Source organism: Hipposideros armiger, unplaced genomic scaffold (assembly GCF_001890085.2).
Source record: "Hipposideros armiger isolate ML-2016 unplaced genomic scaffold, ASM189008v1 scaffold_8, whole genome shotgun sequence".
In the NCBI taxonomy this organism is placed as follows: Eukaryota; Metazoa; Chordata; class Mammalia; order Chiroptera; family Hipposideridae; genus Hipposideros; species Hipposideros armiger.
Window position 1 is genome coordinate 6,964,006 of NW_017731358.1, and position 20,960 is coordinate 6,984,965.

At 37.1% G+C, this 20,960-nt stretch overlaps 1 protein-coding gene and 1 long non-coding RNA gene across 2 annotated transcripts in view; one reads left to right on the forward strand and one right to left on the reverse strand.

Moving 5' to 3' along the window:
- The window catches only part of KPNA1 (karyopherin subunit alpha 1), a 59,738-nt gene extending 44,566 nt beyond the window's left edge, over positions 1 to 15,172 (forward strand). Inside the window, exons 11-14 of the mRNA XM_019652724.1 lie at positions 481 to 606; positions 3,303 to 3,430; positions 10,026 to 10,204; positions 11,640 to 15,172. Coding sequence (XP_019508269.1) covers positions 481 to 606; positions 3,303 to 3,430; positions 10,026 to 10,204; positions 11,640 to 11,827 — 621 coding nt within the window. The 3' untranslated portion in view covers positions 11,828 to 15,172. The remainder of the gene's footprint in view (positions 1 to 480; positions 607 to 3,302; positions 3,431 to 10,025; positions 10,205 to 11,639) is intronic.
- The window catches only part of LOC109388219 (uncharacterized), a 10,342-nt gene continuing 1,688 nt past the window's right edge, over positions 12,307 to 20,960 (reverse strand). The window contains exons 2-3 of the long non-coding RNA XR_002125163.1: positions 16,337 to 16,402; positions 12,307 to 13,212 (exon numbers count right to left, since the gene is read on the reverse strand). This is a non-coding gene — a long non-coding RNA (uncharacterized LOC109388219). The remainder of the gene's footprint in view (positions 13,213 to 16,336; positions 16,403 to 20,960) is intronic.

Here is a 20,960-nt window from a genome sequence, read left to right on the forward strand (position 1 = left end):
TATTTATCTTACCTACCTCACCTTTATAAGCTGTTTGATAGCTGGAGGCATATTCTTTTTATATCCTATAAAGCACCTGGTGTACATCATTAAGTATGTATTGGTTCATTAACGAGCTACCAGACTTAAAAATCTGAGACCATTTCTGAATTTATGGCCACTTACTATATTATCCATCCAAAGACATTTTAATATTCTATAGGTATAGGAAGGTGAATAACTAATACATTATTGTGCCTTACTAAGTATGGTTTTAGCAGTTGAGAATGTGCACAATGAAATAGTTTTGATAATCTCAGAAACTAATTCTTATTAGCAGTAAATACTTTTTTACATATATAAAGTTATTTGTTTCTAGAATTTTCAGGGGGAGACATTTATTTCTTTGCCTTTATTTTTACTAACATAAAGTTTTTGAGTCAAAGATTTACTTATATTTGATCAATACAGTAACTAAAATTTTCAAACTTTCCCTTTTAGGTAATTTTGAATTGCTCAGCTCTGCAGAGTTTATTGCATTTGCTGAGTAGCCCAAAGGAATCTATCAAAAAGGAAGCATGTTGGACAATATCTAATATCACAGCTGGAAATAGGGCACAGATCCAGGTAATCTCACAGCACCTGTCTTTTTTGTATATTTTATTGATAAGGTTTTTTTCAGTTCGCCTTTATTATTATTATTATTTTTTTTTTCTTTTTAGCTGAGCCATCCTGCCACCTGTTGGCAGCTCAGCGGCAGCTCAATTTGGGCCGGGAATCAAACCGGCGATCCTGTTGCTCAGAGCTCGCATTCTTGAGTGAGCTCTTAACTAACTGAGCCACTTGGCCGGCCCTCAGTTCACCTTTAAAATATCTATATTTCACTATTGCCTTGGAGACCACTAACTTCCAACGTTGTTGTATTTAGTATAGCTATTTAATTACTTTTTAAAATCCTACTTTAAAGAAGTTAAATCCTTTGAAACTTACACTTGGGCTTTGGTTTTTCCCTTTGTCTTTAATATTTGATGATTTGCCAAGATCTGAGAAATAGTGTCTTGTATTTCTGCAGTGTTTTATTGGACTTTATGCTAAACAGGTTAGCTCTATTTTTGCCAAGTAAAATATTTATTTTCTAGTGAATCCATTATTGGAATTCTTTAATTTTTCATGAACCTTTGGGGACCCATTTTTCTCCAACTGGTTATCTGCCCTTTATTTTTGTTCTTATATCGGTGGGAGAGTAACCCAAGTGGAAGACAAGCAGTGGACCAAATGGTTCAGCATAGACCATGAGAAAGGCTGCAACCACAGGTTGGAAAACACAAATTTATGGGACTTTGAGCTGAGTGGAAGCATACAGTTCATCTAATCCAACATCCTCATTTAAAGATGAAACTGAGGCTCAGAAAAATAAAGTGATTTGCTCAAGGGCACCTCTAGTAAATGATAGGACCAAGATGAAGTGTCTTTCTGCTAAACTTTGCTTACTTTCTTCATTGGTGTAATGGAAAGAATTCTTGACCAGGAAAATATGAGTTGAGTTAGTCATCACCTAACAGAATGCTGTCAGGGACTGAGATTAATAGCTGTTGCAATTTATAGCATATGTATGAGGTAATTTCAGCTGCAGTTGATTGTCTGCTACCACCAGGGTCTTATGTAGAACTTCTCAGTTTCTTGATATAGGAAATTATATGAACCCAATTTAGGTTCTTGAGCTAAGGAGAAACATGAAATAAGCAATCTGATGAAGAGTACTTTAGTGTTAGTGTATGAGAGGAATTGAGTCAAAATATTCTGTCCAACCAAAAGCTATTCTGTTAAACGGTGGGAGGTGAAAGCATGCAATAGGATGGTGGTAGTGCTAAAGAAAAGGAAAACGGGGACTCAGCACATTTTAAATTGATAATGTGAGAGACATGGATACTGATTGAATTTAGAATATGAGGTGTGATCAAACAATATGGTAAAAGTTTAAATAAAATAAAATTTATTACAATAAAGGACACATTGTCATTAATCCCCTCAAAACATTTCCCCTCACTTCAATCACACTTATCCCGTCGTTCTTGCCACTTTCTGAAGCAGTTCTGGAAATCCTCTTTCATGAGTGTCTTTAGTTGCGCTGTCATGGCTGCCTCGATGTCATGAATCATTTTGACTTTAGGGAACAGCCAGAAATCGCATGGTGCCAGTGTAATGTTTTTATTTGACAGAAATTGCTATATGCCAGAAGCGATGTGTGACACAGAGCATTGTCATGATGAATGACAATTTATGGCACACTTTAAAAAACACACCTTCTCTCAACCGTAGCTCACACCCAACTGCACCAAACAATTTGAAACTTGTCACACATTGTTACTAAGGTTCCACACGCTGCTTCCTGTATTGAAGATCCCTGCCTTTCCATTGGATGGCACTCAGCAACAGCATTCACCATGTTTTTTATCACGTGGAAAGGCTCTGTGTCACACCTCGCTTCTGGTACGGCAGTTTCTGTTAAATAAAAACATTATGATGTGTCCTTATCCACCTTATTCACCGAATCTGGCAATGTGCAACTTCTGGCTCTTCCCCAAAGTCAAAATGACCATGAAAGGTGAATGTTTTGAATCGATTCAGGACATCGAGGCAGCCACAACAGCGCAACTAAAGACACTCATGAAAAAGGACTACCAGAACTGCTCAGAAAGTGGCAAGAACAATGGGATAAATGTGTTTGAAGCAAGGGGTAGTATTTTGAGGGGGATTAATGACAACGTGTCTTTTACTGTAATAATTTTTTTTATTTAAACATTCAGCATAGTTCTAGATCATACTGCATATGTATGTATGCACATACATATATACAAACAAAAAGAGCCTTTGTGAACTAGAGAGGTTTGAAAGGAGACCTGATAAAGAGGGCAGCTGGTGTGTGGCAGTTAGCATATCTAAAGTAAGTTGTTGGCCACCCTGGGCTGGGGCTCCATTGAGAAATGTGTACCAGAGAATTACAACACACACGTCCGAGTGGATACTATGAGAGACATGAGAGTAACAGGTGAACGGAGAATTGAACTTTTATAGTTTGTTATTGTGGTTGGGACAAGAGAGGACAATAAGAGAGAAAACGAAGATTACAAAGTCATAGACTCCAGGAAGGATGTTACCAGTGATATCAAGTATAGCCAAAATGTTGGGGACAATAAGGACTTGACCCCTTCCAATTTATTTTTAACAGGTGTCATTAGTGAAGCTGGCTTGAAAAGTTACTAATGTCATGAACATTTTTGTAAACCTTGTAATTTCCCTTTCCATTTTTTCTTTAATTTTAGACTGTGATAGATGCCAAAATTTTTCCAGCCCTCATTAGTATATTACAAACTGCTGAGTTTCGGACAAGGAAAGAAGCAGCTTGGGCCATCACAAATGCAACTTCTGGAGGATCAGCTGAACAGATCAAGTAAGTACTAGCCAGGTAGCATCATATAAATTAAAGGAAAAAAATACTGTGTCTACCAATTAAGAATGCTCAATTCTAGCTTCTTAGAAGATTTTTCTCAGTTTCATAATTAGACTCAAATACTATAGAGGGTGCCAAAAAATGTATATACATTTTAAGAAAGGAAAACTGTATTAAAATTGTAATACTCAATATATACCGATAACAAAAGATGATACAAGTCACATTTGACTTCTGCAATTGTAAGAGGTGCTCAAAGTGGTTTTTGTCAGCATCCAGACATTTCTGATAATGGCCGACTACTGCTTAAGCAATGTTGACCAAAGTGCCCACTTGTATACATCTTTTTGGCACCCCCTGTATATATTTAATTCCTTCTAACTTTCCCATTCCTTCTTGCTGAAAGTAATTCTGGGATGTGAGAACTAAGGCATAGTTGAGGTTTGAGGCAATAGAAATATTTATAGGGGTGGCTTCAGCCTGCTGTATGGCTGCTTGGTCAGAAACATCTTGGGTAGTCTAGAAGGTTACTTGTAGAATCCTTAGTCCAACTTTAATAGCTAACTCTTGCTATTTCTAATTTAGATCTCTTAATACTGGAATTGGACCATTCTCAAAAGAGAGGTGTATCTTGGAATAAAGTGCCAAGTTCAATAGAGACAAGTGCCTCCTAAAGTACTATGGTACTCAGTACATAAAGAGAGAAATATGTATTAGCTTGAGACTTAAATGGTCTCTTGGATAGCAGTTTGTAATCTTAATGACTAGAGAAGGCAAAATATGAATAGGAATCAATTCCTCCAAGAAACATCATATAATTAAATCCTAAATCATGAACATCCAGTATTTCAGATAGAAAAAAAAGTAATGATGAAGAGAAAAATTGAACCTAGACTCTTAGCTTGCCTTAACTTACTTTATGGGGAATTCAGGTGAGGGGAAAATGGTTTTGAGTGAGTGTTTATCAGCCCCTTCCTCATAAGTAATATCAGGAAAACAGCTACCTCTCATATTCTTGATTTGTGGGTTAAATATAGGCACCTAATCACTGCTGATTTTTAGTGCTCTGTTAGGAATTTAAAAATGAAGGTAAAGTTGTCCTAACATTTCAGAAACTGCTCAGATACAGAAGATAAGAGGTCTTTATCTGAAGTAATAAAATTGTAAATAGGCTAACATGAACAGTAGCTATTTTGGTAAAGTTCATTATTTACAGGACTTCAAGGAAGACTTCAAGTGGTCTTCAGAAGCATATTTGTATGAGAATAGGTCTTTTTCAACCTCCAAGATTTTGGTTCTGGGGTATAGCAGGTCCTTGAATAACATTTTCTTATAACTTAGAAACTTAGGTCTTGTTTTTGTCAATCAGCCTATGATAAAATTGGTTTTGCCTAAAATCACAGAACCTATTGAACCACATTAAGTCTTCACTTAATATATGTACTATGATTGTAAGTTTGCCACCACTAGATGGCAGTAATGTGCAGTAATATAGAAGTTATTTGAAACAGTTGATAGGTTTTATGTTCAAATTCAGATTTATAGTTATGTTCTCTACATTGTATGCCAGATATGTTTTCCTTTTTTTTTTTATTGTTAGTTTCAGGTGTACAGAACAATGCAATAGTTACCCTTTTCACCCTTCATACAGGAACAACCCCCCTCTCCCATCTACTGCCCTCCCACTCCTGATATCATACTTATCTATTACAATTCCATTAACTCCATTCCTACACTTTACTCCAGATTTCTTAATTGAAATGGTTAAACTATACATACATATTTTAAAAACATTTCTAAAACACTGATACCTTACATCAGGTAGTATTCAGGAGTTTTTTGCTCTGTTAAAGAAGAGTAGATGGCTACTATCCCTGTATAACATTCAGCACAGCTGTTTATAATAATTAATTATCAATATCCCAGCAGTTTCTTCTTAACTAGATGAAGAGTTTTCTTGAAAGATGATGACAAAAATATTACAATCCAAATTATAAAAAGTAAACTGATTTTATCTGCTCATTCTGGTTGAGGAGACAAGATTTAAACGCAAGACCCCGTTAGAATAATTTAGGAAATACCCATAATCCTAGGTTAAATATAATCAAATGCTGGTACATACTCTTGTTCATAAGAATGAGGGATAAAAAATATTGGCTGAAATTAGAGGAAGTTTCTTGAAGGAGATGAAACTTGCCATGTGGGTAGAGATTTGGCAGTTATAGAGGAGAGATAATAGCATGAGAAGTGTGAGGGGGAATAGGTTATTTATTTATTTATTTTTAGTTTCAGGTGTACAAAACAATGTAATAGACCTTTATACCCCTCACAAAGTGATAACCCCCCCATCTACTACCCCTCATCATATATAGCTGTTACAATTCCATTGACTGTATTCCCCATGCTGTATTCTACATCTCGTGACCACACACACACAGACACACACTTATATATTTATAGTTGACATTCAATATTAACTTCAGTCTCAGGTTTATAGCACAGTGGTCAGGCATTTACACAGTCTATGAAGTAGTCTCCCTAATATATAGGTTATTCTTTTGCAAAGATGAGGAATTAAGTAATTGTTGACTTTGAAAACTGAGATGAAGGCCTTAGTCTTGGATATTGGGAAGACTTGGAGTGACTTTAACCTAGAGAGAGAAATGAAGAAGATAGCTATTTGAGGAACAAAGATAGAGCAATTAAGATGCCATCGCAGTGGTTTAGTGTACAGTGATGGCCAAGATTAAGATAATATCTGTAGTATGGGATATGGGCCTGGATATGGGAAAGCAGGACCCCTAGGACTTGGTGGCAGGCTATAGGTAACAAAGGAAACGGGAGAGTCAGAGATGGTGGCAAAATGTTGGTGCTGTTGAAAAAAATTAGGACACAGAGGAAGCAAAATCCTATTTGATTTTCCTATATGAGGAAGATGATTTTAGACACAGTGAGTTTGTTGGTCATCTAAAGAAACCTGACTTTATCAATTCTGCCTTTCAAAACTCACTTTCCTCCATTCCAGAGTATCTGGATTTCTTCCACATAAATTTCTCCTTCCTAAAGGAAATCCTAAATGCAAAATTACCAATTAGATCAGCTCTCTTGAGGTTGAAACATTAATATAATTTGAGAAATGTAATTTACTTTTCAGATAATGTATTCTTGTGGAATAAATTTCCTTACCCAGAAATTTTTCTTAATGGTAGCCTTTTCTGCCACAAAAGCCAGGTAATGGTGATGACCAGTAGTCACTTTATCCAGATGTTTGAAATAGACCACCAATAGGAGCCACTCCCAGACTTTAACCCCAAAGCATTGTGCTTGTTTTCCAGTCATCTTTTCAAGTCTTCAAACTTATCTTGAGGAGTTTCTCAAAATAATATAGCTTCCCAACTCCTACACAGCCCAGATGTCCTGGTCACCTGATTTGCTTTGAGGTGTAAATTGTCTTTGGAGGAACTTGCATCGATAGTGAGTACCACTATGGTGTTAGTCTTAAATATCCAAAGACGAGTGGTTGCACCAGAAAATAGCACCTTATGATGAGATCCTTTTGCTCTCATAAGGTATTTAAGGAATAGTAGTGTCAATTAACTCAGCGATGCCACTGACGTGAAAGCACAGCTTTTAATCCTGTATGTCCTTGGAAAGAAAATTGTCATCTGCTATGTTTGCTCATTTCTGATAATCTATGTTAAAATTTTTAAATGGCTTGAATTCAGAACCCAGAACTCATTAAATGAATTAGGCCAGAATACAAAGTAAAATACCATAATTTGCAAATAAAATCTATTCACATCTTCAGAATTCTGGATTTACTTATTATTAGCATATTTTTGGGTAGAGCTTTTTTTTTAATAAGAAAATTTAGTCAATCTCATAGTTCATATTTAAATTATTCATTTAACTTATATACAAGTTCTAGAAGCTTTCTAACAACCTTAAAATCTGTTTTTAATCCTCAGTTGTTTTCAGTACACTGCTTTTCATAATATTTCTACAACTAGACAATGTTGCAAAACTAAATGAACTTTTTAAAGGCAGCATAAGGATCAGAGGTCAGCCAAAATTCATAGTGGGGAGAAAAGATGACATCAAGAGCAGACCAGAATCAAATTTGAGGACAATTTGGAGATTCTGAACAAGTAGTCTCTGAAATACCAATTGGTGTTCAATAGACGCACCTACATAAGCCACTGAAGTTTAAGTGCAGTTGTGTAAGCCATCCATTAACTAAAATGAAATTTTGCTGATGTTTAGTGACAGACTTATTAATAAATCTGTGGCTCCCAGACTTTTTCAGTTGAGGAAACTGAAGCTCAGAGAGATCAAATAATTTGACCAAAGTCAACCATCTTATATGTAGCACAGCTGGGATGTAATAGTGGAGGTTATCTCTGGGTACCTTTTAGTTTTCCGAATGCTTTGCTGTGCTTTCTAAATTTGCAACAACTAACATTTATAATCCTAAAAGAGTCCTGGTTTTGTTTTTTAAGAAAAATAATGAGAATTATATAGATATGTTGAAGGAATGCTTGACAGGTTTTGACAACTAAAACTGTGCTGTAAAGGAAAGGGAAATGGTCAGAAATGGCTTTAAGCCTACATGACAGACCTATTCTGTTCATAGGACAGAAGTAGTCTTAATTGTCAGGAAATATTTAAATAAAATTAAGCACAATATTATAAAATTCACCCCTGAGTATATAATGCTAAATAAGACATAAAAACTACCTTTTTGAAAAGGAAATTAAGACTTTTTAAAGAATATTTTTAGATGATAGAAAAATTGAGATGATAGTATAGAATTCCTGTATACTTCCCTCACCTGCACAGTTTCCTCTGTTAACAAACATCTCACATTAATGTGGTGACATTTGTTAGAGCTAATGATCCAATACTTATACATTATTAACAAAAGTCCATAGTTTATATTAGGGATCACTCTTTGTGTTGCACAGATCTGTAGGTTTTGATGAATGTATGGTATCATGTTTTCACCATTATCATACACAATATTTCCACTGCCCTAAAAATCCCCTATACTTCACTTATTCACCACTGTTCCCTTACCCCCACCCCTCAAATCTGTCAACCACTCTTCTATTGTCTTTATAAAAGTTTTGCCTTTTCCAGAATGACATATATTTGGATCATATAGTATGGACTTTTGTGAGAATGGCTTCTTTCATTTAGCAATATGCATTCAAGGTTCCTTCATGTGTTTTCATGACTTGGTTGCTCATTTCTTTTTATTGCTGAATAATATTCCATTGTCTAGATGTACTACTGTTTATCCATTCACATACTAAAGAACATCTCGGTTGCTTCCAGTTTTTGACAGTTATGAATAAAGTTGGTGTAAATATTGGTTTTTGTGTGGACATGTTTTCATCTCAGTTGGGTAAATGTCTAGGAGAATAATTGCTGGATCGTATAGAAAGCTTTGTAAAAAAACTGCCAAGCTGGGCCAGCCGAGTGGCGCATTGGTTAAGAGCTGGCTTGGGATGCCAGAGGGCCCTGGTTTGGATCCCACATGAGGGTCAGTGGCACTGCCCTCTACAGCTAAGATGCTGAACAACAGCTCAACCTGGAGCTGGGCTGCCGTGAGTCGCCGGCGAAGGCGTAGGCTGCAGCCCCTGCTGCAGTGGGTTGCCATGGGCTACCATGTATAGCCAGCAGCCAGCGTGAGTGGCCAGCAGCTGTCATGAACGGCTGTCCAGAAGCTGGCGACTGATCTGCCTCGCCCGGGAAGAGCGCAATGATGGTGCCAACTTGGGCCAGTGAAGCAACGTCCTCCACAACTAGACTGAAGAACAAAAGGACAGCAACTTGTCTGTTCCCCTTCCCCCAATTCCCCAGCGCTATTCCCATCTCCCAATTCTCCAAAAAAAATAAAATCTTTAAAACAAAAACAAAAAAAACTGCCAAACTGTCTTCCAAAGTAGTTTGTCCTATTTTCATTCCCACCAGCAAAAGATGAGAGTTTCTGTTGCTCCTCATCCTTGTCAGCATTTGGTATTGTTTGTGTTTTGGATTTTAACAATTGTAATAGGTTTATACTATCATCATGGTTTGAATGATAACATCTGATGTTGAGCATCTTTTCATATGCTTATTTGCTGTTATTATATCTTTGCTAAGGTGTATGTTCAGATCATTTGCCCATTTTTACATTGAGTTGATTTTTTTATCTTCAGTATTTACGAGTTCTTTGTGCAAAATTGAATGGGCCTGTTGGGCCTGTTGTGCTACCTTTAGCACCAGGTGTGATGTTTCTGAGGTGTGGTTATATATAAGAACAAAGATGAAATTAAAATTATTCTGTTTTAATGAGTTGCTCATATTCAAAATAAGAGAGTATTCCAGTTTCTTGTAGTCCATTAGTTGTGGAGGAAAAAAATGGAACTGGCTGATAGAGAACTGGTTTTAATTCATTTGTAGATTTCTTTGTGATAAGGTGTAGCTTGTATGGTTGAATGTGTGCCTGTTTTTATCTCGGCAGTCCATTTGAGGATGACTCTTTCACCAACTTAATAAAAGGTTTATGAAATTAAAATCTTTGACTAAATTGTTCTTTTTATTAATTTAGGTACCTCGTAGAACTGGGTTGTATCAAGCCACTCTGTGATCTGCTCACAGTTATGGACTCTAAGATTGTACAGGTTGCCCTAAATGGCTTGGAAAATATCCTGAGGCTTGGAGAACAAGAAGCCAAAAGAAACGGCACTGGCATTAATCCTTATTGTGCTTTGATTGAAGAAGCTTACGGTAAGATAGAGTATTAAATAGATGTCCTGAAATTATTATTTTCTTTTTCTCCTTGCTTTGCTGGCCTGCCACATGTGTCATTCACAAATACATACGAAAAATGTATACTCTTATGAATGATAATGTTTAGTAAGCAGAATTGGAAAAGAATATGCATTGTAGTTGTGAAGAGAAGCAAGAACCCTTCCATTTAGCCCATTTTTATACTGGGCTTTTAGGATCTTCCAGTTCCTTGACTCTGCTTGTCCTTGTGGGTACTCTTGTATTCTTAATAGTCCATCTGAACCTCAAGAACATTCATATCCACTGTCGATGATGCCTGACTCCTTTTCTCTCATAAGATTGCAAGTTCTGATTTTGAATTGCATCCCACAGCTCCTAAAGTGTTGCTGACTTAAAAGATTTCTAAGTTTCATCCTGAAGAGTCACTATCTGCTTTTTGGTTTCCTCATTCTTCTGATCTCAGTCTTAATCGTATTAATCATTGGTTTGCCAATATACTGTAACCTTTTAAATTCCCTAAATGATTTTAATGCATAGCCAGGGTTGAAACCCACTGTTCTAGGGTTTATTTATTCCTGAGATTGGAACTAGGGGCATGGGGTACGTTCATGTTCAAATTTATCAGCTAATGCAGAATTGTTTTCCAAAATGATTTTAACAATTTACCATTTTTTTAAAAAAACCTGATTATAAAAGTTATACCTGCTTAGTGTAAGGAATTTTGAAATGTTTAAAAAAGAAAATGTTCCTCTACTACCCAGAGATCTTTCTCCAGAGATAACTATTGTTAATTTTTTGTATATTTATGTATTTCATATCCATATCCATATATATTTATATATAGATATGGATATGGATATGAAATACGTATTTTTTCCTTTGAGCAATGTTAATATTTATTTCTGGTGTTGCTATGCTGTTAGATTCCTATGGCTACAAGTGAAAGAAAACCTAGTTCAGCTGGGCTTGAACTTAATAAAAGGAATGTGTTGGCTAAAAGCTCTAGTCAGACTTCTTAGTTTAATCAATAGAAATTGATTCTGACTGATATAAGGGTATTTACACATTTGTTGAAATGATATTGGATAGCTCAGAGCCTAGGAAGATCGAAGCAGAGCCAAGAATTAATTAGGCCATGGGTACAGTCCAGTAGGAATACTTCTACTGGCCCTGGGTACTGGATGACAGAGCTGTGGTGGAGATTGGTGCTTCTGGGATTTGGCTGTTACTTGCGTATGTGTTTAAGATGGTCAGTTCGTAATACTAGCATTCAGATGTAATTCCCAGCAATACTTTCTATGCTGTTAACAAAATACATATGAGATACAAGTAAGTCTTCCTTCACCTCAGGGAAGGAGACATATGGCAAAACAGTGTTTCATTGGAATTGCCTACATTTAAACAAGAGATTTTTCTTTATTCTTTGTTCCAGGTCTGGATAAAATTGAGTTCTTGCAGAGTCACGAAAACCAGGAGATCTACCAGAAGGCTTTTGATCTTATTGAGCATTACTTCGGGACCGAGGATGAGGACAGCAGCATTGCCCCACAGGTTGATCTTAGCCAGCAGCAGTACATCTTCCAGCAGTGTGAGGCGCCTATGGAAGGCTTCCAGCTTTGAAGCAGCACTCTGCTCTCATGTTCCTGTGTCAGAAGACCAGGCTGCCCAGTCAAGTCCTCCTGTGGAGCCCACAGTCCTCATGGAGCTAACTTCTCAAACGTTTTCCATAATACTGTTTGCGCTCATTTGCTTGCCTTGCGCACCTGCTCTCTCACACATCTGGAAAACCTCTGGCTCTCTGTGGTGAAATACCCTTCTAAGAAAAGGGTAACCAGAACGGCCCACTCTCTTAAGGAAAATCCCTAGGCTTTGGAGGTCTGCACTTCTATCTTATAAGAGTCATGGGAACATACACATATTAATGTGGCTCCCTTTTTTTGTGGGGGGAAAAAGAGGACTCCTCCTCATTCCCTTTAAAGTGGGAAAACATATTGACATTAAAAGATGAGACTAAACCTTTATCTTGAATTTCACACAACTACTTGCAACAAGGGAGATGTTTAGACCTGTTGTGTACACTTCAGAGTACTTTTCATGAGTTCTTCCACAGTGAACCCTTGGAATACCTGGTGGCTTTTTCTAGCCAAATTTGCATTAATCCTTACTGAGATTGGATGGTTTTCTTTCCTCTATTGGAGCCATTCTTCACAGATATTAAAGTTAAACCATCCGGTTCCTCACCTTCAGCCTTCAGTGAATGTGCTTTTAATTGTCAGGAATGCTGAAGAATTAACACTTTGATTCCTAAATGTGATACTGGTTTGAAAATTCCCTTAGAGCAGTAAGGAGAGGGCCACATATTAATTTGTATGGCTATTGCTTCTCTTTGGTCTTACGTGTCTTAGGATTTGGAAGTGGTTCAATTCTAATGCTGGTTGAAGATTTAGAATCCTTAGTTATTGAAACAAAAATGTAAAAAAAAAACCAAAAAAAACCCCTCCAATTTTCCCCAGACTTAACCAGTGTGACTAGAGGCTGTGTTTCTGCATTAAAACAAATGTGTTTCAGGCTTTGTGGTCCTGATCAAGGTCCTCATTAAATTGGAGTTCACCCCAGGTGCTTTTCCCTTCTGTGACTGGCAGGTAACATACTTTTAAAGGTTACTTAGGGAATTTTTCTTTTTCTTAATTGGGTGCAGCTTGATTCTAATGTATTCATGCTGCATATATGATTAATGTAGCACCCTTATCTTAAATAACCATCTTCTCAACATGACCTGTTTAACCCAAATAAGGGCAGTGATATTTTTCTTATAACCTCATTGTTCCCTAATCATTTCATCTCCTACTAGTATTGCCCAGTCAAGTGCTCCCCACCCCTCACCCCACCCCCCACCCTCCCAATAACAGCAGTTTCTACCTTCTGGATCATTTAATGATGACTGCAGTCTGTACCTGCAAATGGCGCTTCCAGTACTGTCTTCAGTGATCCACATTGTGCTTGGACTGGAAAGAAAAAATAAGCTTAATAGCCAAGAGAACTGCAACTGAACACACGACTTCTTGGTGCTAGTTGGCCATCTTGACTCAGTGTTGGGACGCGCTATCAGAGAAGATTTATATTTGTGGATGTGCTACTCAAAATGAATTCTGAAGGAAAAGTTGCTTGCTTCTGTTTCAGAGAATACCCTTTAAACCTACTTTAATCTTGTCCTCTTCCTAGAATTCACTAGAATCCCAAAGTGTAACTATTTGGAAGTTCCCCTGACAAGCTATTCTACATCTCTGGTAAATCCTGCTGAACGTTAGGGATATTCAGAGCTTTCATACCTCATCATGTCATTTAAGCAGTCAACTTATGTGACCCGATTTAAACTTTAAAAAATCCACTTCACTTAAAGTAGAAAGATACAAAGGCAAAGGACATTTATCAGCCAAGCCTGTGACGCAGTCTTCGCATCTAGCCTGTAGTTGTGTCTGTGCTCTGGATGGATACCGTCTGATGTTTGTCTGTCATTGATGGAGCAGCCACTGCAAAACTAGTCACCTCCCATCTATAACTGTTACTTTTTCTAGTGCTGCTTTGTGCTGAAAGAACATTTTAGTTTACTGCACTTGACCTGTAAAAGACTTTGATTCTTTGTAATTTTAGGGACAAGTTAGGTGGTTAATTTAAAGAAAAACTTTCAATGTTGCCTTTACATCACATTAAAATATAACTTCTTTCAGAAGGGTAATAGAAGCACTGATTCATAGTAAAAATCTTGTTTTTAGCTTTGACTTTTTTTTGTGGCTGAGTTTGTAAAATTATAAATTACTGGTAACATTGTTTCTCTAGGGTGTTTTAAATTATGTACCTTCTATTGGGTAATTTTAAAAACTTTCAGTTCATTTTGATAAACCAATTTGAATGGAAAAAATATAAAGCACACAAAGTCATTTCCCCTAGTAAGAATAGCGTACATTGGGAATTTTTGCTAGCAATTGCAGGTGTGTCAATGAATGAATTAAAGTCCGTTCAACTGATGTGGTCTATTTTCTGTTTGAAACAGGAATTTATCTTGGTCCTGTCCTAGAAGTTCATGAGCCACTAGATATGAGCTAATTTTTGTTTTTTAGAATAAAATGGTTTTTTTAATATAAAAATTGGAATTGACTAAAAGTTAAATCCCAACATAATTGTTGGAACTGATAAAGCAGCCTTTTTTGGTAATAGAAATCACATTTTAGGAGGTCACTGTAAGTTCTAATTTTAGCTCTCTGCCTGGCAGAGTATATTAATTTACTTTCAATTTATTGAATACCCTAAGATGTTATTCATTACAAAATCATGTTAATTTCAACACAGGAAAACTCTGCAGTTTTGTATACTGATGAGAGGGAAAGTGGTTGATTCCCTCCCCTTCCTTTTTCTCCTCCAAACTTTCAAAGTATATTCTTTGTAATGAGAACTTCAGTGGGGGGAAAAAAGCATTGAGTAGATTTGAGATGTAAAGGCACCTTGTATCTGAAGGACCACGGAGATATGGTTAGATTGGGAAATACTGGGAAAGGTAAAAATGATAGACATAAAGAATGGTGAGATTTAGGAGACAGTTTTCCATGGAACATGTTAATTCATATTCTTGTTGCTAAGTAATTAGGACCCTTTTAAACTTACCGTTGTCAGTTGTATTGTTTTTGAACACGCACTTCCCTGAGGATTGTTTCTTCCATCTCCCAGATAAAAGTGAATGGGCTCTGAGTTGTTTTCATCATTTTGTCACAGATACAAACATTGACAATTATCCCATAATAAATCTGAATTATTCCAGATTGTTGATGATTTTGCCTAAGAAAAAGTATGTAGTATATTTTATAAAACCAAACTTTGTCAACTAAATCCTGTTGTACATGGCCACCTGCAGGCAACTTTGAATTTACTTCTCTAGTGTTAAATAAACATTTCAGTTATTTTATCCCCCAATTTGGGGTTGCATTATGAAAGGGTTTTCCTCAGGTTGAAGGATTTTTCTTTTCTTGCTGGTTAGTGTTGTGAACATTTTTATATCAACAGATAAGTCATAATTATTTTAGGGCTTAGGGCTTTCCTTCTATGTGTTAGAAAATTGTGATGTCTAAGTATGATGTTCAGTAAAGAAAAGGGATCCAGTTTTGGAAAGGGGCATTGTTTGCTTTTCATATTTATATGCTAATGCTACCTCCTACATTCCAAAATTTGCTCATTCGCAGAGATAGGTGTGCCTACACATGGGTGTCTCAAATCTGAATTATTTTGCCACCTAAAATTAACAGCCATTTTCTTCTGTTGTGAGATGAGCAGAATAAATTATATTATCTACCCAGTTGGGAAATATTTGGGGCTACCTTTTCCTGTCATCAAAAGTTAAAGTTATACATATAAAAAAAGTAATTGAATGCTAGATGTGGCACTAGTACAGTAAGTCTGCTGTCACATGGAGAATATTCTATAACATGCTTTATTGTCAGAAAAGGATAGGTAATAACAATAGGTAACAGGGCATCAGGAATGTATGCTAAAATGAAACAACATGCTAATTTTAAAAACATCAAATTGCTACTGGACATAAAATGTATCTGGAAGTGTGGAGTAAGAAGAAAGCATTGGCAGATGAAATTCCATTCTGTTTTCAACTAAGGGGAGACAAGTCCCAGTGTGTTTTCCTATAGGTCAAATAAAGGTAACTTGTCTTTTGTATTATTATTATTTTTTTTAGCTGAGCCATCCTGCCACCTGTTGGCAGCTCAGCTCAGGCCAGGCATCGAACTGTTGCTCAGAGCTGGCACTGTTTGAGTGACCTCTTAACCAACTGAGTCACTGGGCCAGGCCAGCCCCCACAGGTAACTTGTCTTTATTTGAGCCTCTGTTGTGTGCCAAGTGCCTGACAAAGGGCTTTCACTTTTCCTCATTTAATCCTCCAATTGCTTTTTGAGGTAGATAATTGTCACTATGTTACAAGTGACAAAATCAAGACAGGAGAATTTACTTTGCCCCAGGTCACAACCTTTGTTGTCTGTGGAAAGGTGGGGAAGAATCCTACAGGTTTTGTCTTGAAACCAGAAGTCATGGTGGAGTTTCTGTGCCAGAAACTCCCAGAACTAGACTTACAGCAGCCATAGCTGGGCCAGCTCGGTTCTGTTGGACCATTCTTTCTGACTCCCTCATCATCAGCACCTTGAAAAAAAAAATAGTGACCAAATCAGGATACATATTCTGGTGTGTAGACCCTCTCAACCCAAACATCTTTCCCCTTCTGTGGTGCTAAAACTCCATATGACCAAACAACAGAAGTTAGAAAATAATATGCAAATGATTAACTTTTGAGTTTGGTAGCATAATGACTAAAACTCAGAAACATGTTTCCATTCAACAAACTCAAATGTAGAAGGTACTGACACAGAAGGAAAGGCTTTGGAATAAAGAATACTGCCTTAGAAAGCAGTGCCATCCATGGATGTAAATTTAACACAGTTGACTTCCTAAAGGAGTGTCATCCCAAGGAGTGTCAAAAGTTTAAAAAGGTCACCTAATGTATGTTGCTGAGGATGTTTTGCATACCTCGTCATTTTGACCACCCGATATCCTTTTTCAAAGTGTTCTTAATTAACACTTTGATTTGGAATGGCTCTAATGATTCTTTGTACTTGAATGTACTCTGTCAGGCCATGAGTGAGTGACTTGCACCTAGTAGACATTGAATAAATACTAAATGACTGAAGGAATATGCATCTATGTCATATTAGTAAAGGGTACTTGGTTACAAAAATTAAGTTCAAAGAATTCCTTTATACTGCTATTTGAAACCAGGATTAACAACTCTTAAAGCTATTGTCTTAAAATACGTGTTTAATATACAGTAACCTTTCAAGGGACAGAATTTGACCTGAAGTTTACAAAAGCAATCATGGTCATAGCAGAGGTTTGTTATATATATATAATATATATATATAACATATATATATAATATATATATATGTTATATATATATATAAAACCTATGCCTTCTGAGAGAAATTAATGGGTATATTTTACAAGATGCTGATACAGAATCAACCCTATGTGTTAGCAAAAATAGCTCACCCGTCTCTCCTGGCATATTCTAAAGTTAGAAGCTTTTTTGTCCAGTTATATCCAACCACTATAGAAGCTAGTGGTTGCCTTAATTAAATAGGGTAACCTATTAAATAGGGAATTTTGGTTTTAAATAGGGTATTAAATAGGGAATTTTGTTTTTTTTATTACTTTTGAGATGTACAAAACATTTACATACCTCACAGTGTTAACCCCAACAAGTCTACTACCCATCTGACATTGTACATAGCTATTACAAACCATTGACTGTATTCCCTAAGCTGTACTTTACATTCTGTGAAAAAAATATATAATATATATTATATATATAACATATAACAGTTGACACAATATTAGTTTCAAGTGTACAGTATAGTGTAAAGAGGGATTTTTCATTTACATATTTTATGTATTCTGCATGAAAACTTTATTTTTTAGCCGTTCCCTCCAATTTAAGTGACAGATCAGTAGAAACAGAAAGATGGCGTATTTCTTCATTCCATGATTGCTTCTCTATTTTTGAGAGATTCTGCTGACCAGGTATTTTTCTGAAAACAAATGTTAAAGCAAAACATAGCCTTAGTTCCTGCAGACTACACTCATCTAGTACAAAACTGTTGGGTTTACAAGCTTATTTTAGCTAGATTAGATGATTGTTGCCCCTATTTCATTTGCCATTTTGAAAGTCTTGTTTTAGAAAAAAATGGTCATTTCTGTGGTCTTGATTGTTTGCAAAGGATAAAATGACTCTTTAAATTCTTTTTCTATGTCCACTTAACCTGAGGAAGCTGATGGAGTCCAGTGGGTGTCCACAGTGTGGATCACTGCCTTACCTAAACCTCTTGGGCCCAGCATTATTTAGAGTGATGGGAAAGGAGAAACTAGAAACCCAGAAGACCACAATGGTGGGGAGAGAACAGTACAAGGTTTGCGAGAGATCTCTGCAGGCTGGGGTGTAAAATACCATATAAAGAGTGTAGAACTGGGCCGGCCGAGTGGCTCAGTTGGTTAAGAGCTCAAGAGTGCGAGCTCTGAGCAACAGGGTCACTGTTTGATTCCTGGCCCGAGCTGAGCTGCCAACAGGTGGCAGAATGGCTCAGCTAAAAAAAAAAAAGGTTCCCAGATTTGCCTGGAATCTAAAAAAAAAAAAAAGTGTAGAACTTTCGAAGATTAAGTTGTGATTATGAGGAGAGCCCTCTTGAGAAGTCAGCAGTGACTATTGGTTTGCTGGGGACAGTTGTTTTAAGATCAATTAACACCTGTTTTAATGCCCCCTTTCACTTTAAAAAAGTCTCAGTTCTTAGATAAGTTATATGGCCACCCCATATTTAGCCCAAATAGATTTTCACATACTTAAATTTCTGGTGGTCTTAAGCAACTGGATATGTATGGTTCTGTTATGCTTGAAATATAGAGGACTAGATTTGGTAATTGGAGTCACTATGAAGCAAGTCAGTCAAGATGTCCCTTGGGCCAGCCAAGTAGCTCAGTTGGTTAAGGGTTGGCTTGGGAGATCCAGCTCTGAGCAGCATGGCCGCAGTTTGGATCCCACATTAAGGGCCAGTGATGCTGCACCCTCTACAGCTAAGATGATGAACAGCTTGACCTGGAGCTGGGCTGCTGTGAGTCGCCTGCGATGGCGTAGGCTGCAGCAAGGCTGCAGTGGGTTGCCATGAGCTACATGAGTGGCTGGCAGAGTGAGCAGCTGGCAGCCAAAGAGCTGCTGTGAGCCGCAGTGAGCGGCCAGCCAATGACCAGCAACCGATTGCCTCACTTGGGAGGAGCACAATGATTATACCAACATGGGCCAGTGAAGCAACGTCCTCCACAACTAGACTGAAGAACAATAAAAACCCCAGCAATTTGTCTACCTGTCTGTCCCCCTCCCCCAATTCCCCAATAAAATCTTAAAAAAAAAAAAAAAGATGTCCCGTAATGTAGGAATCATGCCCATGCCATGGTTAGGTCTGACACACATACCAAAAACAATTTTTAATAAGAAAATGACGGAATTTTGGCAATATTTCTATTTAGAATATTTGCCAACTTTACTGAGGGGCAAGCGGATTAAACTTTTTAACCACAGATGAGACTTACCCTGTTTCCCCCAAAATAAGACCTAGCCGGAAAATCAGCCCTCGCATAATTTTAGGTGCCAAAATATGGCACCTTGGCATACTGACTATTTTAAGCTGAAGGAATTTGTGGAAAAGGCACCCTCCTCCCTGAAACAGGTGATAAAACCCTCATGTGAGGGGTGCGTGCCCTCCGTATCCTGGAGGAATCATGCTACAGCTTATTCTCTGGCTAGGTCTTATTTTCAGGGAAACAACGGTAGTTCTAAAACTTTTATGGGAAATTTAAGAAAACGAGTTGATTTCTACAGGGAGGGTGATTAAGGGCAGCAGAAAAATAGAATTGTTAGAAACAGGACCATGTAAGGAACTTTGCTTGAGAGCCCCAAATGCAAATCTGTAATTACGGTTTCTGTCACTGTACCTGTATTGGTGTTCCCTGCTCTTACACACTCCATAGTTGCTGACGCTCCCCTGCCCTCAAGGAAGTAAACTACGAAATTCTTATTCCTAATTCTTAAGGACTATAATATTAGGACTACAGGTTAGTATTAGAACATGACTAATGAATAAAGTTTAACTACTTATATAACTTTAATTTTCTTTCCATGAGTTCCTGATGCTATTTGTAATAAAAAAAATTCCTGATAATCAAGAAATGGATTTTAATACTGGAAATTTCTTCAAATTCTGGGAGAACTTGAAGAAAATTAGTTTTCCTGGGTACTCCAAATCAACACATTTTGAACTGTGTGCCCCCCTCTGTCCTTCATGCTTGTGAGACTTCTAGGGGGCTAAACATACTCCAGCACCAACACCCCATCCTAGTTCTCATGAGTTTACCTTGTTTAGTTTCCTCTTTACTCTCCTAGTGCATAGAACAGTTATTGGGAAAATACAGATTTACTTAAATTCTTTGAAACAAAGCCTATACTTTGTTCTCTGAAGTGCTCGTAAACTTACTTTAACAAATTAATTAAAATAGAAATAATTTCAATTGATGGAGAATTTAGAGTGTTTCTAAGCTTCCCAGTAAAAATCACACGAATCCAGGCAAATGGGAGGAAGAAGGGAGAGTGAGGAAGCAGAGTTTAATCAGAGTTGAATTTTAAGATATGTTAAAATGAAAAAAAGTTTGTTTTTTTTAAACTGTTAGAGGGGAGGCCCATGGTTGCAATCCATGTCCTAACAAATAGCGGAATCATGATTTAATGCAGCTAAATGGAAGCTCCAAACCATTTTAAAAATACACTTCCCATTCCCAGCACCTCCTCACTGTTTATCCTGCTAATTTGCCCTACTTAAGAATAAAGCAGGGGCAGCTGGTTAGCTCAGCTGGTTAGAGCACTGTGCTCATAACATCAAGGTTGCTGGTTCAATCCCTGCATGGGCCACTGTGAGCTGTGCCCTCCACAACTAGTTTGAAACAACTACTGACTTGGAGCTGATGGGTCCTGGGAAAACACTGTTCCCCAGTTTAAAAAAAAAAAAAAGAATAAAGCATTTGTCCAATTCAAACTGTAGAAGGGTCTTAAAAGTAATGAGGAGGCTGACCGATTGTCAAAGTTGGTTAAGAGCATGAGCTC